Raw genomic sequence first — 15,901 nt, forward strand, 5'->3', positions numbered from 1 at the left:
TGTATCCAGTCATTGGACTCTAAACTCAGTAACCCATCAGTTATTCAGTAAACTAATGTAGCTTTTATTTATCATGCTTGAGTATTCTGTCATAGTTTTGTACTAGAGCTTTTATTATAGTTGGTATTAACAGACAAAAGTACTTTTTTTTCATTTCTTAGGAGTTCCTGGAATTATGCAGTGGAGGAATGTTAGAGCTGAGGGGGATCTTTTTTCAGATAGATTATTTAATTCCTGATCTTCACATTGGTCATTTACCCGTTGCTGTTGAGTCAATTTTGATTCATTGTGACTCTAAAGGACAGAGGAGAACTGTCCCATTGGGTTTCCAAAGCTCTAATCTTTATGGAAGCAGACTGCCACATGTTTCTTCCATGGAGCAGCTGGTGGGTTCGAACTTTTGGTTAGCAGCTCCACCAGGGTTCTTTCAGATCTTCCAAGTCAAAATGTGGCCATGAGTCATTGCATCACCATCATAAGGAGGGGTAGTTAGAGACCCCACCTGTGCCTGTGAATCAGAACCTGCATTTTAAAAAGATCCTTGGCTGATGCCTCTATGCATTAGTTTGGGAAGTAGTGCACTTGTTTAACCTGCCATTTTACTAAGGAGAAACCGAGAAGTCAGAGTTGCCCAGTCACACAGCTGTTTACTTTACTGATTTTCCTATTGGGTCACCTGAAGGAACCTTTTAAAAATACTGGTATCGAGATTCCATTCCCAGAAATTCTGATTTAGTTGGCTAGTATTGCAGCATGGGCATCAGAATTTTAAAACTCTCCCTAGATGAGTGTAATGGTGTAGCCAAGGCTGAGAAGCATTGATCCAAGTTTCTTAATGCTATAGTCAGTATTTCCTTCGTTATACCACACCACACCACACCATGTGGATATACACTCAGAAACAGTGTTCTCTCTTGCTTGATCATTGACAGCAATGCACCACTCTATTTTATTTCCTTCCCACTTCCCTGTTTTAGTGCCTTTATGGCATTTATTCCTATTGGACACTATCCCTTTTACTATCAGCCTTCTCCCGACTAGAATGTAACTCCACAAGGGCAGGAACCTTGCGTGTCTTGTTCACTGCTATGTTCTAGCTCTTAGGATAGTGTCATGGAGGTACTCACTAAATATTTATACAGTAAATGAAAGAAGTTGCAATAAAGAGAGATGTGTTCTTTGAGAGGGAAGTGCAGGCTGCTGTAAAGGCACCCAGCTGGGTGGCTGAACTCTGCCCAGAAAAGCTTCCAAGGGACAGGAGGTCTTAGTTAAGACTTAAGAGTCAGTCAGGGAGAGAAGCGGTGAAGTCTTGCTGCTGAGAGAGGGCTTGATCCCTGGTCTGTCTACCTTTTTTTTTTTTTGGTGTATTGTCATTGAGTTGACACTGACTCATGGTGACTCCTTAAGTGCCAGAGTAGAACTGTGCTCCATAGGGTTTTCAGTAACTGATTTTTTGGACTTTTTTCCGGACTTTTTTCCAAGGTACCTCTGGGTAGACTTGAACCTCAAACTTTTCCATTTAGTAGCCACCCTCCTTTAAAGGTACTCCTGTTTGCCTTTAAATCTGTGCTTTCCCCACTCTGTTGTGTTCCTTATGGACAGAGAGGTCGACTAAAGAGTCTAGTTCTCTAGCCTCTTAAGGCCAGTGCTTTCCCCTTCTATTTCAGTGTCCACCTTTGTTGCAAGCACACAGAAATGTGTCTCAAGGGGCCACATGAAAGCACCTAGCTCTTGTTTTATTTTCTTTAAAAACTGGTGTTTTGAGGGTAGCATGATTTGATTTCACTCTGAACTTATGTGAGTGAATTTCTTTTCTACTTAAAATACCTATTAAGATCATTTATAGATTTCAGCCTTGGAAACCCTGTGGGGCAGTTCTACTCAGCCCCACAGGGTTGATGTAAATCAAAATTGACTTGGATGGCAGTGGGTTTAGTTTTTTGGGTTATTATGCATGGTCACAATATTTTATTTGAATGGGCTGGGTGTGTTTGTGTGGTTTAGTTCCCTTTCTAACACTGGCAGTGCTGTGGAGAAAGCATCACTGGCTGTTGTCCTTGATATTTCTGTTATGTATGTTATTTTATTGCTTAATTCTTCTGAGTTGTTATTTGGTTTATTTTACCACTTCTTTACCTATAATCAGACTTTGAAGTTAGATATAAAAATCTCCCCTTAAGCCATTCATTAGTGTGTCTCACTAGTGATTTTTCAGAACCTTTGATGACAGACCATTGTTGGACATCTTGATCAGTGGTGATCTTATGCTGTGTTTTTGGTACTAGGAAGCCAGAAAATGTTAAGTCTTGAATGTAAGACGTTTAAAAAAAAAAAAAAAACCCATAATATTTTGAGTTTTATTTCAGAGACTACTTTCTCTTAAGATGAGATGTTGCATAAATGTGGTTAGTAGGCTGTTGCTGGTGACTCTTGCAGATGTTACAAGAAGTCAGAATACTGCTGACTTTACAACAACCACTTTTCATAAAGCGCTATAATTCCATGCTTGTAGTTATGGGAAGAAACTAATCTTGTAGTCTCTAAAGGGTATATGGATTCTGAGGTTAGTCTTTGGTTTATGTCGAGCATCCTTACGCTTTGATGTCACCTCAGGTTAAATGATTAAATCAAATAGGGGCAGGGCAGTTAAAGTCTCAGAACAAGAATTTTCCAGAAACAGAAAAGGAAGAATTGGGGAGCTGATAGTTATCCTGGTAGCTAGTAGTCACATTATGGAGGAAGACTTATTATATGGACTCTGACAATAATTTGACTTCTGAAACACTTGATTATGTATACATGGGAGAGGAAAATTCACGGAAGTCAAATTTAGTCCAGTTTCAACACTCTTTAGCACAAAAAATTCAGGCAGTCCTCAGTTTGTTCTTAGAAAGTGTTAACATTGTTAAAGATTATTTTAATTAACTGAAGTAACAACAGCATTTTATTTTTGTGTGGTACTTTTGAATTTAAAATACTTCAGAATTTTTATTTTTATAAACATATACACAGAAAAGGATATACCATTTCAACAAATTCTACATATATAATTTTATGACATTATCTGTAATTTTCAACTTGTATACTTTTGAGTGTGTTATCTCATTTAATTCTCCCAGCAACTCTGTAAGACAGGAAAGCTTCTTCTGGTGAGGTTACACAGAGCGGTTAAATTACTGCCCCAAGGACAGCTAATAAGTGGTAGAATTAGTTTCTTTATATTTTAAATATAAAACGTTAAGGGTAATTGTTGAACTTGTAAAATATTTTTTATTTTCTAAGTATATGTGTATGTGGTTTATCCACCACAGTAAGACAGACTGACAGATGAGTGGTGGAATGTAGGATGAATAATCCAAAAATAATTTACTACTGCAGCCAGCAAAAGGGTATTCTTAGGACTGAAAGTAATTGGGTAGTAAGACTCAAATTTTTTTTCTTAAAGTTACTATTTTGTAGGTTTTTACATAAAAATGTTAATTTTAATGTTTAAGAGCAAGGACCTTGCCTTCCAGCTTCCTCTTGACTTACTACCCCTGCCACACTATTAGCTGGCTCTTAGTAGACTTTTTTTGGATGAGTTGGATGCTGGGCTTACTGTTGGGAAATGGTTAATAATGTCATTGAATATTGACTGAACTGCAAAATGTATATGGCATTTGTTCTTCTCAGTAAAAGTTTACTGTATGTATAGAAAATGTTCTCCCCATTAAAAAAAAAATCACACAAATAATACATGCACCACATACATACTTTGAATTCCAAAACAATCTCAAGCCTACAAAAAATTTGCAGGTATAATGCAAAGAAATCTTTTTTTCCCCAGAACAATTTGAGAATAACTTGCTAATATGGTACTCATGACTCTCAAATACTTTATACTATGTATCTCCTACAAACAAGACCATTCTCCTTTATAACCACCATATAGTACTTACTCAAAATGAGGAAATTAACATCGATGCATTTGTGCCACCAAATCCTCAAATTCCAGTTTTGCCAGTTGAGACTCAGTGATGTCCTTTGTAGAAAAAGTTCCATTCAAAACCTTGGATTGCATCCAGTTGTCACATCTCTTTAAAGTTAGAACAGTTCTCGACCTTTTTGGACTTTCATGACCTTGACACTCTTGAAGATTACAGGCCAGTCATTTTGTGGAATGTTCTTCAATTTGGATTTGTCTGATGTTTCCTCATGATTAGATTCGGGTTTTGCATCTTTGGCAGCAATATCACAGAAGAGCCAGTATATATCTTTTTTAAAGATTAGTTTTACATTTTATTTTCTGTTTCCTTAGAGCGTTTCCCAAAGTGTATTCTGCGGAACTAGCACCTACTGTGTTCTCAACACCGTGCCACCTATAGAAGGTAGGATTCGAAAAAGCTTTTGACTTACAGGAAGGGGTGGGCTTGGCAGTGAGAGTAAATCCATCATCTTAGTGTAGTGAAAATAGCATTCAACCAGGGCTGAGCAGACCTGAGTTCTGCCTTTAACTTGCTGTGTGATCTTAGATGAGTTTACTTAATCCTTTTGGGGTTAGTAACAATAATACTCACCTCATAAGTTTCCTTGATTAAAAAAGGCAAAGTGTTTAATCACATGGAATATTTGAAGCACTGTGCAGATGTTAGATACTAACACAACAATTCTTTATTTCTAGTGTCAACTTCTGGGTGACTTGAAGTAGGAGCAGAGAGGTATTGTGGGAAAAGCCACAGACCCATGTTTGAATCCCGTTTGAATCACTTATTAGCTGTGGATCTTGGGCAAATTTATCTGAATCTCAGTTTGTTCATCTGTGCAATGGAAATAATTATGCCCTGATGAATTATTGTCAGGATTAAATGAGAGAGTGCAATGTAAAATCCTTTCTGGGTGCCTCGTATGTGGTAGAGTTCCATAGATGTTTACACCTTAGTAAGTAATAGAAAATAGATTTACTTCAGCACATGTAGTTAAAAAAAAAAAAAAGAGCTTGAATGAAATGAAGCAGGTAATGCAGGAGAGGATGCCCTGAAACCCATTGAAGCCTGATTGCAGAGCTTTACTGTCCCTCCTCTGTCTATCCCCACTCACAGTTATTTTTAGACTGAAAATAACAAGTGCAGATAAATAGTGAGAAGTTTATTGATGAACCTGAGTTATGAGTTGACCTAAACCCAGACTAGAGATTTGGTAATATGAATGACAGAAAGAGGGTAAATCTGGGATATCTAAAATAGAAAGGGTAAGATTTGATGAGCATACAACTATAAGAACAGAAGTTATTAAAAAGCAAAACTAATTATTACTTTCTATTAAAAACCTTATTTTTCAAGCCTTTAAGAAGTCTTATGAATAATTACAACTGTGTTTAATTCATTTTGGAGAATTTCTTCTGAAAAGAATAATGAGAAATCACATCAATGCTTGGCACATAGTTGGTGCTTAATTAATATTTATTTTGAATGAATAATGATTTGAAAGGTCTTGGGCTTGTAATGGCAATATTTGCTGCTGTGAGCACAGTTGACTTGAATATAACAATATGTGCTTATGTTTTCCTGAATCAGTTTCCACCCTACTAATTAAATCTAAGCACATAATAATTAGAGCTAAACAGAAAATTGTAGCACTTCCTTTTAATTTTTCCACTCCAAGTTGTTGATCAAATACATTCCCAATAAGATTTAGCAATTTGATACACTGTTATACCAACTTAGTTTGAATAGTTTAGCTTAGGGGTTGAGAGATTAATCATCATTAACTTGATTGAATAATGGTGTGTGTAATTCAGAGAACCAAAATTATTTAATTTTTATTAATTATGAATCAAAATAGACTGGTGCATCATTTCTAGGTTAGAGTTAATATAGTTATCATTTACCTTGCAGAAGTCAATAGTGTTCCAAGGAAAAGGTCAAATGACTTTCTTTGGATTTAAATAAGGATTTGACAATATGAATCTCAATTTTTGGAAAGAAAACATGAAAATGAGAAATCTGCTTTTTGCCTAATTAATATTAAGTGTAACATTAAGCTTCTTTTGGTACTTTTTAGAAAGTCTTAGTTAAGTTATACAATGCCTCTAAAATTATTATTTGGGAAATATTTAAAGCTTGACTAGAAAAGGTGGTTCATTCTTTAGAATTATAGCTGTCACCCAAGTAGATCATCTGTCAGTTTAAGAGCTTTACTAGTTATTTTTATTGTGAAGTAGGCTAGAAATAATTTTATAAAGTCATATATCATGCGTGCATATTTTGCTAGATGATAATAATGAGATGGCTTACTGTCATTTGGTTGACATTACCATTTTGCAGTGTCAAAGTTTAACTATTTGGATTAAATTCTGAGATGCCTTTGAAACCAGTGAATACCTTAGTTTTGTTGTTAACTCAAGATATTGTAAAAGGATGTAAAAAACTGGCATATACATTTATCTAAATATTTTATCTTTTACAGTTATCCCCAAAACATTAAAAAGCAGCTTTTAATTAAAAGATGTTTTCCACATAGTATAGCAATGGGAATGATTCTTTTCCACTGTGAAAGTATGCTGTAACTGGAAAAACTAAGATGTGAAACTATGGGAAGTTTCAACATTTTGCTTATTGAGTTCCTGATATTCTTTTTGCAGTATGAAAATCTTCAAAATGCACAGTGGGAAAATTTACCCTTTGTTATGTTTCTTAAAAACATCCAATTTATACTCAGTGTGAACCTGAAGTTCTAGAAATAGCACAGTTTAAAAACTGATTAAGGGGAACCTATTGGCCTGTTATAGTCTTACTCCTTTTGAACCCACTGCAGCACATCCCCATAAAGTGCTATATTTAGAAACTTTATTGAGACAGTGCTTACATAGTCATTCTCCTTTTCCTTCTTTAAAATCCTTTAGGCTTGATTTGGTATCAGAGTGGAAGACTAAAGAATTGTCAGTTATGCTGTTGAAAAGAGCACAATCTACATGCACATACACACTAACACAAAATGTATATACACAAAATGCATATATATGACAAGTTATTGAATGACAGTAAATTTCACAGAGATTTATGCCTGGGAGAGAATTAGAGATCATGTACACATGTGCAAAATACATACATATGTAGTTACGTATGCTTTGTATGCTGCAGGGTGGCTGGGTTCCTCAAGGAGGCTAAAAGGATAGATTGTGATCACAAACTTAGTAATAGGAGCTGGGGTTTAATATTCTGTCCATTATTGTTCAGAATTATACTTTAAACAAACAGCTTTCTCAGAGATAGGACTACTCATACATAATGCAGAGTTAAGCCCATTGATTGAGTGCCTAGCATAGTGTTATTTTCACAGAAGATACCTTGTAAATATTGAATATTTGAATTGAATATAGAGTTTGGAATTTCACCTCTACCTTCAGAACCTTCAGAATCGTACACGTCATAGGAGATTTTTAAAAATGAGAATAAAACCACATAGGGAAAGAGAAGGGAGGTAAAAGCTCATGTGATTTGGTATTCTGTGCTTTAAAGTTTTATGGCCCATGGTCCCTCCTTTGGGAGGATGAAGTGCAGGGAGCATGCATAAGCACATAAAATTACAAAGGTTTTATAGTGTGTAATTAATACAGAACTTTCTATGAACTTTCTCTCAGTTGAACTGTTTCCTTTTGGTTTTATAGTAAGATTTTTAAAAAGTTTAATCATATTTTTGCTATTAAGTTCAAAATTTAAATTCTTAAATGCAGTCATTTTTTAAGTTTTTCAGGTATTTATACTGCTTATAGAAATATAGGATGGGTATTATAATTCAATTGGTTTTGTAGTTCATGGACCAGAAAGGATTTAGTACGCTAAAACTCTCTTAAGTTCATCCCTTTAAAATATTTCTATATGATGCAGTAAATTTTTTTAGACTTTATTTCTGTGCCCAATAGTTTCCTGTTAAGATCTTTTCCTTGGGAAGAAATGAGTTAATCAGCTGAAAACTGTTGGGAGAGAATTTTGTTGTGACCTTAGAAAATATTTTTTATTCCTTTATGTTTTTTACATGTTGAGAAATGAGACTGTTTGACACAAGATTATAATAAGTAACTATAAAAATATATTGTTGTATTTTAGGCTTCACATTATTAACTTGGAAGCTCTGGTGGCGTAGTGCCTGAGGCATTTGACTGCTAACCAGAAGGCTGGTGGTTCAAATCCACCAGCCACTCCTCAGAAGGAAGATTGGGCAATCTGCTTTTGTAATGATACCGCCTTGGAAGGCGTTTTAAGTTATTGAATGACAGTAAATTTTATAGAGATTTATGCCTAGGAGAGAATGAGAGATTATCTAATTAAGTTTTTAAAGTATTTATATTGCTTATAGAAATATAGGATGGATATTATAATTCAGTTGGTTTTATAGTTCATGGACCGGAAAGGATTTAGTGTCATAGAATTAGAGATCATCTAATTCTCCTTGATTTGGGAAAACTGAAAATACTAAGTAACTTACCCAAGGTCACACAAGTAGAAGGTAGCAGCAGAACTGGGCCTGAGTCCTGGATTCTTGACTCTCGGTTTATTGTTTTTTTAATATGCGAATAAGTCGATTTAACTGTGACTTAGTGGAAAAAATTCTGTCTTTAATGTTTTAATGTGTTGCTCCTCAGTTCCTAGTTAGGCATTGCATCCTTTGGATGTTGGGGCTGCCATTTAACACTTAAGAAAAATTGGAGTGGGTAATTCAAAACTTAGACCTAAATGTGCCAAAAATAGCAAGGAATTTTGAGCTAGAGAAAGGGACTTTGTTATAAGAGTGAAATAATAAACTCATATTTAGTGTTATGTAAAGGAAATAATCTCTTCTAGAAAGTAGATTGATGATTAGGTAGTCAGAAGTACCACCTAGTCTGAAAGTAATTAACTTTTCTCTAACTCATTTAGAAGAGTTACCTTTTGATGAAATACATTAATTATATAGATAAGTGTATGTAAATCAAGTTAATTAAAATGATAAGTTTTTAGATTTAGGCTAGAAAGGCCAGCTTCTGTATTACCTGGGTAGTTAACTGCAAATTTAAATCCCTTGTATTTGTAAGATTTGTGATTTGCTTTTGAAATGATAAATTTAATTTGTATCCAAGGGGCTGAAGTAAAGTACTATTAGTTTATGAATAAAATCTAATCTTACATATTATTATTAGTCTTACTTAGAAAACCTAAAAACTTTTTCAACTGGCTAATAAAAGATTTCTGGGTTTTGTGAGGTTAAATTTTGTTTGCAATTTTGATGTACTTCATGGAAACTCCAGGAAGGAGGCTTTAAAAGTAATGTTCTGGTTTTGGGCAGCTCCTGGGATATTCCTCTTCACTGGTTTGTCATGGAGCAAAAGCTCAATCTTACTTTAGTACTTCTTGACCAGATTCCTGCTGCCCTCTATCTGATAAATGTGTAAATGAGTCTTATTAACTACAAACAGTAACAGAGCCTTCTGATGCTCTTGTTCTCACAATGGCTAAACTGAACTGCTGTTTCTGACTTTGGCAGTATACTTAAAATGAGGTGTTCTCGTATTTTCTCTGAATTTATTGTTTTCTTTTTTATAGATGATCATGGGAACAGCAATAGTAGTCATGTAAAAATCTTTTTACCGAAAAAGCTGCTTGAATGTCTGCCGAAATGTTCAAGTTTACCAAAAGAGAGGCACCGCTGGAACACTAATGAGGTAAATACATTTCTGTTTTTCAGGGTATAATTTTTTTTAAGGGCAATTATGTTTAGGTAGTTTTGCATAGTATTACTTTATATTAAGTCTAAAATAAAAATACTGAAATTGGGAGTTGTATTTGAGAAGAACGTTTAACCTGGAATTGACAGATAGCATCATGCTTCTTGAACTACCTGTTTGGCTTGTGTTGAAAAACAAAATGTTCATGCTAACATACTAAAATAGCATGAGTTTTTATATGTGTTTTTTTGCATTTTGGTGTCTCCAAGGTGTGGTTAACTCTGTCTGCATCTCAGTTAGACAGTAGTTCTTATGTTAATAAAAATACAGCCCCAGTATTCAACAGAGCACTGCAGTGTCTTGACAGTGTGACACTTCTGTAGAATTGGGAAAGGCAGGCTTTTTATTAACAAATAGCACTTAGTCCTCTTTGATGAAGGAAGTTTGCTGGGAAAATTAACTGGTTTACCTTATTAATAGAAATTTTTATTAAGAATGAGTGTTACATAGTAGGTTGTGTATTTGGCATACAGTTAGAAAATAGATCAATGAAGTAGAATAAGTAAAAGCTTGTCTTCTTGGATGATGTTTCCTTTTTTCATAAATTTTCTAGGAGACTCAGATTAGGGGTGAATTGCCTTGTCATCTTGTTTATTTTGAAATCTGAATATGTCATTTTAGGGAAATACTTTTTTAGTGTGATGATAAGAATTGGGCATGTATCTGTCAATTTGGGCATAATATTCCTTTAATTCAAATGGTTGGGATTAAGTAGCTGGTATAAACTGTTTCATGTTGCTCATTCATTTATTTCTGAGTTAAGTTAAATATAACATCCTGCCTCTTCCTGGGGACTCAGTTTGTTAAAAGATGTAAGAAGAAAATAGTGCTGCCTACTTTACCTTTCTTTTTTTTAAAAGATTCTTTTGCTCTACCTTCTTGACTTAGAATGCTTTTGTTTTCGGTTATAAGTGGTTATATGTATGGCAAGTCCTTTTACTTATCAGTTTGCAGATGTATATACTCACTAGCGCCTCAAAGCTTTGTTATCTTGTCTCAAATGATTCTACCTTTTTTAAGATACGTCTGTTTTGGTTATTTGCATAAATTATATTATTCCCTCAGACAGAATTTTCTGTTTTGATAAACATTAGTTAGCTTAAAGGCCTATTATTTTAGTCAGTTATTAACGATTTCAAACGTTTAGCACTTGAAAACAAAGTAAATATGGTGAAAATTAGTCTTAATTATAAATGGTTACTCTTTGACCAAAATAGTATAATTTGGAAGCTCTTCAGTAGGTCACAACTTGCCCATCAATTACTTAGAAACTCAGTATGCTTCATAGTGTTCCCTGAAACATGGATTTGATACTAGATTATTACACATTGCTCTAGTTTATTTATAAATGTAGCAAACCACAGAATAATTACGTATTCTTTCAATGTAATATTTTATATTGGCATTATCTTTTAATTATAATTTGAAATTATGTTTGAAACTAGGAATTGCTTAATGAATTAAAGTCAGTGTTTTTAGAGAGTCTTGTCAAGCTGGATGGAAGAGGGTCAGAAATTTAGTTGGTAGATTATTCAGATCAGTGGTTTCAAAACTATTTTGAAATTTTTGTGCATAACCCTTCAACTTTCACATACTTTTTCTAAATTATTTATATGTTCCACTTTACACATTAGATGCCTTATAAAATACCCAATGAAGAATTTTTATAGAAGGTGAGGTAAAAAGAAAAATGTTGTTCTGTATTTCCCTCCAGGACCCCAGTACACAACCCCCTGGAGACCATTGGTTTAGGTCACAGAATTGCTTCAGTCCAGTTTGCAGAGGAAAATACTGCCCTATCTCTTACTGGAGAAATGTAAATCTGGGGGGGTCTAGGTAGAACATGTGGATTGTTTTGCACAAGCAAGCTATCAGTACTGCTGGAAAATAGACAGTATATGTTCCTAAGGGTGGAGGTAGCCGGAGTAGCGTAGCTGATGGAGGTGAAACTGTGCACACTAGTCTCTTGCAGTCATTTGTTCTTTTGAGTAATATGTCAGGGCAACACTGACAAAAACCCTTCTGCTAGAACTGAATTTAAAGATTGGGTCACATTTTTGCATAGAGAACGTTGGTTTTTTTCCTTGTTTCTCTTTTTGGTTTTAGGAGAAACAGGAAATCTTGTGTGTGGCAGCAGAAGACTTAGATTGGGTGTTGTTAATTCTGCAGAGTTTTACATAGTGATGGTAACCAGTTACTTCATTTTTTCCTTACCTGTCTTGGACAGTAGAAGGAACAGAACAATCATGCTGTTATTAATTTACTTACTACTTTGATCTGACTGGGTATTGGCACTTGTTCGTTTTCCATTCAGCCATCCTTCATGTTGACATTAAAACCTGAAGGAACTCTACTTCATTGGACTTGTCTCTCAGGGGGGCTCTGGTCCTATGTGAGGCAAAGCCATGATTAGTCAAAATTGCCCATGAAATCCCTTGAATTGCTCATAAAGTAAAATTTAGTTGTACTGTCAATATTAAGAGCCTATTTTCCTTCTAGGGTTGGAATAGATTGCTGTGTCTTTGGTTGAGAACTGAATGAAGTAGTCAGCTTGTATTTAGAAACTGTATTGTACAAAACTCTCATCTCTTTAAATTGCACTCACTGGGACAAGACTCTCACGTTAGGGGAGGCCTGTGGGGACGAGAGCAGTTGAGAGAGCAGCAGATTCTTGTTTTCTGTCTCACTCTCAATGCCAAGCATATGCTCACAGTGTGGACTGGCAGCCCCAGTTGTCTGTACGATTTCAGCTGTCATCTTTCTCTGCTCTCATACTCTCTGTCCCTCTACTGTGTTTTAAATTTATGTTCTGGGATATAATCTGATTCCACTCTACTTTTGAGGAATTATCCACATCTGTGTTTAAATATTTGTGATGATTGGAGAAAACCCAACTTTTGCACTATTTGTATGAATACGAAGTATTTGTTTTTTGAGAGGAGAGAGTGATTGTGCCCATCCAAATGCTGTCATTTATTGAGCACCTGTTGTTTGCTAGTGACTGGGTTCTTATTTATAATTATTTTTAAGCCCATAATAATATTGCAAAGTGGGTAATATTTCCTTTTACAGATGAAGGTGCGTAGGTAGAGAGTAGTTAATTAATTAGGCCAAGACAGCACACTTGATAGGGCCTGTCTCTGTCTGATGTTACGTTTTTCTGTGTTGCTTATTAATTCTTAGGAACTTTCATTCTTGTGTGTTTATTCAAAGACTTGCAACTCTAAACTACTTTAGTAGAATCAGCAAGTTCATTCTATAATTTCGTTTTGGATTAAAAAGAGTCAATATAGGATGAGTTATATGAGTTCATATACAAGTGTTTGATGAAGCTGAAGTCACCAAAAGGAAGACTATAGAAGATAAGGGAGATCTTAGGGCCTAGTTAAACTTCTTTTAACCTTTTGTAATTCATTGGAAGATATAAAAATCTCCTGCTCTTCTCAGCTGTTACTTGCAGTTCACAAAATGAATGTTGTATATAAAAACAAATCTTTTTTAGATTATGTTTCCACATATGCAACCACAAATAACCCTTCTTCAGGTTCTGAAGACAATGAAAGTAATGATGGTGAGGATAACAATGATAATGGTAGCAGCAGACATTTTATTGAGCATCTATTGTATGCTAGGCACTCTTGAGCCCTTTACATGACTAACGTAATTTCATCTTTGAATTAACCCTATGAAGTAGGTCATTTGATTTTCCTCATAGATGAGAAAACTTGAGCTTTGGAGATGTTAAATAATGTAGTCAGTGCCAGCCATCCAGAAGGTAGTGACTTGGCACCCCTGGCCCGGCTTCCTTGGTTTCAGAGCCCACATTCTTTGGTTCGTCATCCCACTTCCTCCTGTTCTGTCCCAGAGAAGAGTGAGCTCAAAGTGACTTCTCCAAGGTCTGGCACTTATTTAATGACGTCTAATCCTTTTCACAACAGCACACTGACTTCTTTTATAGACTTGTTTGGCTTCTTTATTTGTTTGCATTTTCAAGTATTATACATAAACTTAATGTATCTTTGCATGACAGTATTTTAAAAGTAGCAAGCACTTGTTACTTAGGGAAGTAGTTTTGAATCTTAATAGCAGATACTAAAAGGATTTTGTAGGCTCTGAATAATGAAGAAAGTACATTAAAAGTAGAAATTTTGCAACTGTGTAACCATTCCTGTACTGTACCTCAAGGGTTAGGCCTGATTGTTATTTCCAGGGCAGGGGAGAAAGAATATATTATACATAGCACATTTGTAAAAGGACTGACTCTTATTTCATAATCAGTTTAGTATTCACATCTTCATTAGGTGAACTATTATAAGGTTCCTGCATTTTAAGTTAATATTTTTAAGGCTCAGAGCCAGAAATAATTATGCTAATGCAACTTTCTGATTGCACAAATGACTACTTCATAATTACGCATATTAGTACTCCATGTATATTGTCCAGACTGAAATTTTCTTTTGTTTAGTCATTAATTAGCTTTAGCTGTTTGACTTAAAATATAACTACTGCAATCCCCAGTCTCCAGATCTGGATTTCAGATGGCATGTTTCCAAAGCCAAACTAATGCAGCACCATGAACCTTTCATAATGAAAATGTTCTCCCCAAACATGTTCAAATCACTTTTGTGTGCTACTATTTTTGAGCTTTTAATGTTCTTTCTTTTGTTTTTCCTCTAATACAGTTTCTCTAGAGTAAGCAAACAAAATAGAATTCTACTTTGCAGTGACCTTAAATTTGCAACCAATTTTTTTAGTTGGTGTTAGCTTCAGAGATTTTTGTACTAAATGCATTTTTAATAGTTAAAAACATCTATGTAGAGAGCGGTAGAGATAATCACTGATACATTGTAAGCCATATCAAAGAACCTGAAGAAAAGAAATACCCGATTATAACTTTTTTTTTTTTTTTTAAAATAAACCCAGCACAAAATGATCAAGGCAGTGGAAGATACGGGGAGGAGCAGAAGAGTTAAAGTCAACAAGGATGAATACTGCTATAAACTGAATCCTGCAATAATAGTGTTGTTGTTGTTGTTTGCCATCGAGTCGGCCCGACGCATAGCGACCTCTCCTTGGGTTTCCAAGGCAATATCACTAGGGAAGTAGGAATGCCCAACCTTCCTTCCGAGGAGTGGCTTGTGGGTTTGAACCGCCAGCCTTCTGGTTAGCAGTCAAGTGCCTTAGCCACTATGCTACCAGAGCTCGTGGATACATAGATAGACACTAAGTTGAAAAAGGGATGAAAAGGCAGATGGGACTACATCCATGAACATATATATAGGGTTGACAGAGGCTACCTTTAACTATGTACTTATATATGCTGCAAATATATCCATAAATTTAGTAGACCATACAGGGGACAAAGTTATGAAAATGTCTTTGTCATAACCAAACGTGTTGAGGGAGTGAGTTGCTGGGTAAAGAGGCTCAGGACCATAGTCGTGGGGGACACTGAGGTCAGTTGACTTAACATAGTCCACAAAGACAGTGTTGTACATTGTGCTTTGGTAAGTAGTGACTGGGGTCTTAAAAACTTGTGGATGGCCATTTAAGGTGCAACTGTTGATCTCTCCCCATCCAGAGCAAAGCGAATGAAGAAAATCAAAGATACAGGAATCAGTTAGTCCAAAGGACTAATGGAACACGTGAACCCCAGCCTCAGCAACCCTGCTACCAGAAGAATTAGATTCTGGCTAGCACTGCTGACCTCTCTGAAAGGAATGACAATAAAAGATCCCAGACAAAGTGGGGCAAAATGTGGAACAAAACTCAAAATCATAAAAAAGACAAGGCTTAGTGGTCTGATAAAGACTGGTGGAACTCCCCAAGACCGTGGCTCTTAGACACCACCCTTCAGATAGTAACTGAACATAACCCCTGCAACTCAACTAGTTGTCAGCCAGATAAGTCTATAAGGTGAACAATGATATCAGAAGGGTATGCACTCATTAGAACAGTCAAGCATATGAGCCCAAGAGGACAGCATTTGCCCACAAATAGAGCTAGGAAGGCAGGAGACAAGGCAGGGGCACAGGGAGAAAGTGGGAAGAATGCTGTTACAGTGTGGGGATTGTAGTAAATGTTATAAAACAGAATGTGCATGGATTGTTGAATGGAAAATCAGTTTGCTCTGTAAACTTTCACCCAAATCACAATTAAAAA

At 35.5% G+C, this 15,901-nt stretch overlaps 1 protein-coding gene across 1 annotated transcript in view; it reads left to right on the forward strand.

The window, feature by feature from the left end:
• The first annotated feature begins 1,113 nt into the window (after positions 1-1,113).
• The window catches only part of CAMTA1 (calmodulin binding transcription activator 1), a 1,273,846-nt gene continuing 1,259,058 nt past the window's right edge, over positions 1,114-15,901 (forward strand). Inside the window, exons 1-3 of the mRNA XM_042781184.1 lie at positions 1,114-1,119; positions 4,298-4,367; positions 9,558-9,676. Coding sequence (XP_042637118.1) covers positions 1,114-1,119; positions 4,298-4,367; positions 9,558-9,676 — 195 coding nt within the window. The remainder of the gene's footprint in view (positions 1,120-4,297; positions 4,368-9,557; positions 9,677-15,901) is intronic.

Source organism: Orycteropus afer, unplaced genomic scaffold (assembly GCF_000298275.1).
Source record: "Orycteropus afer afer isolate SDZICR_OR568_19922 unplaced genomic scaffold, OryAfe1.0 scaffold00094, whole genome shotgun sequence".
NCBI classification, from domain to species: Eukaryota; Metazoa; Chordata; class Mammalia; order Tubulidentata; family Orycteropodidae; genus Orycteropus; species Orycteropus afer.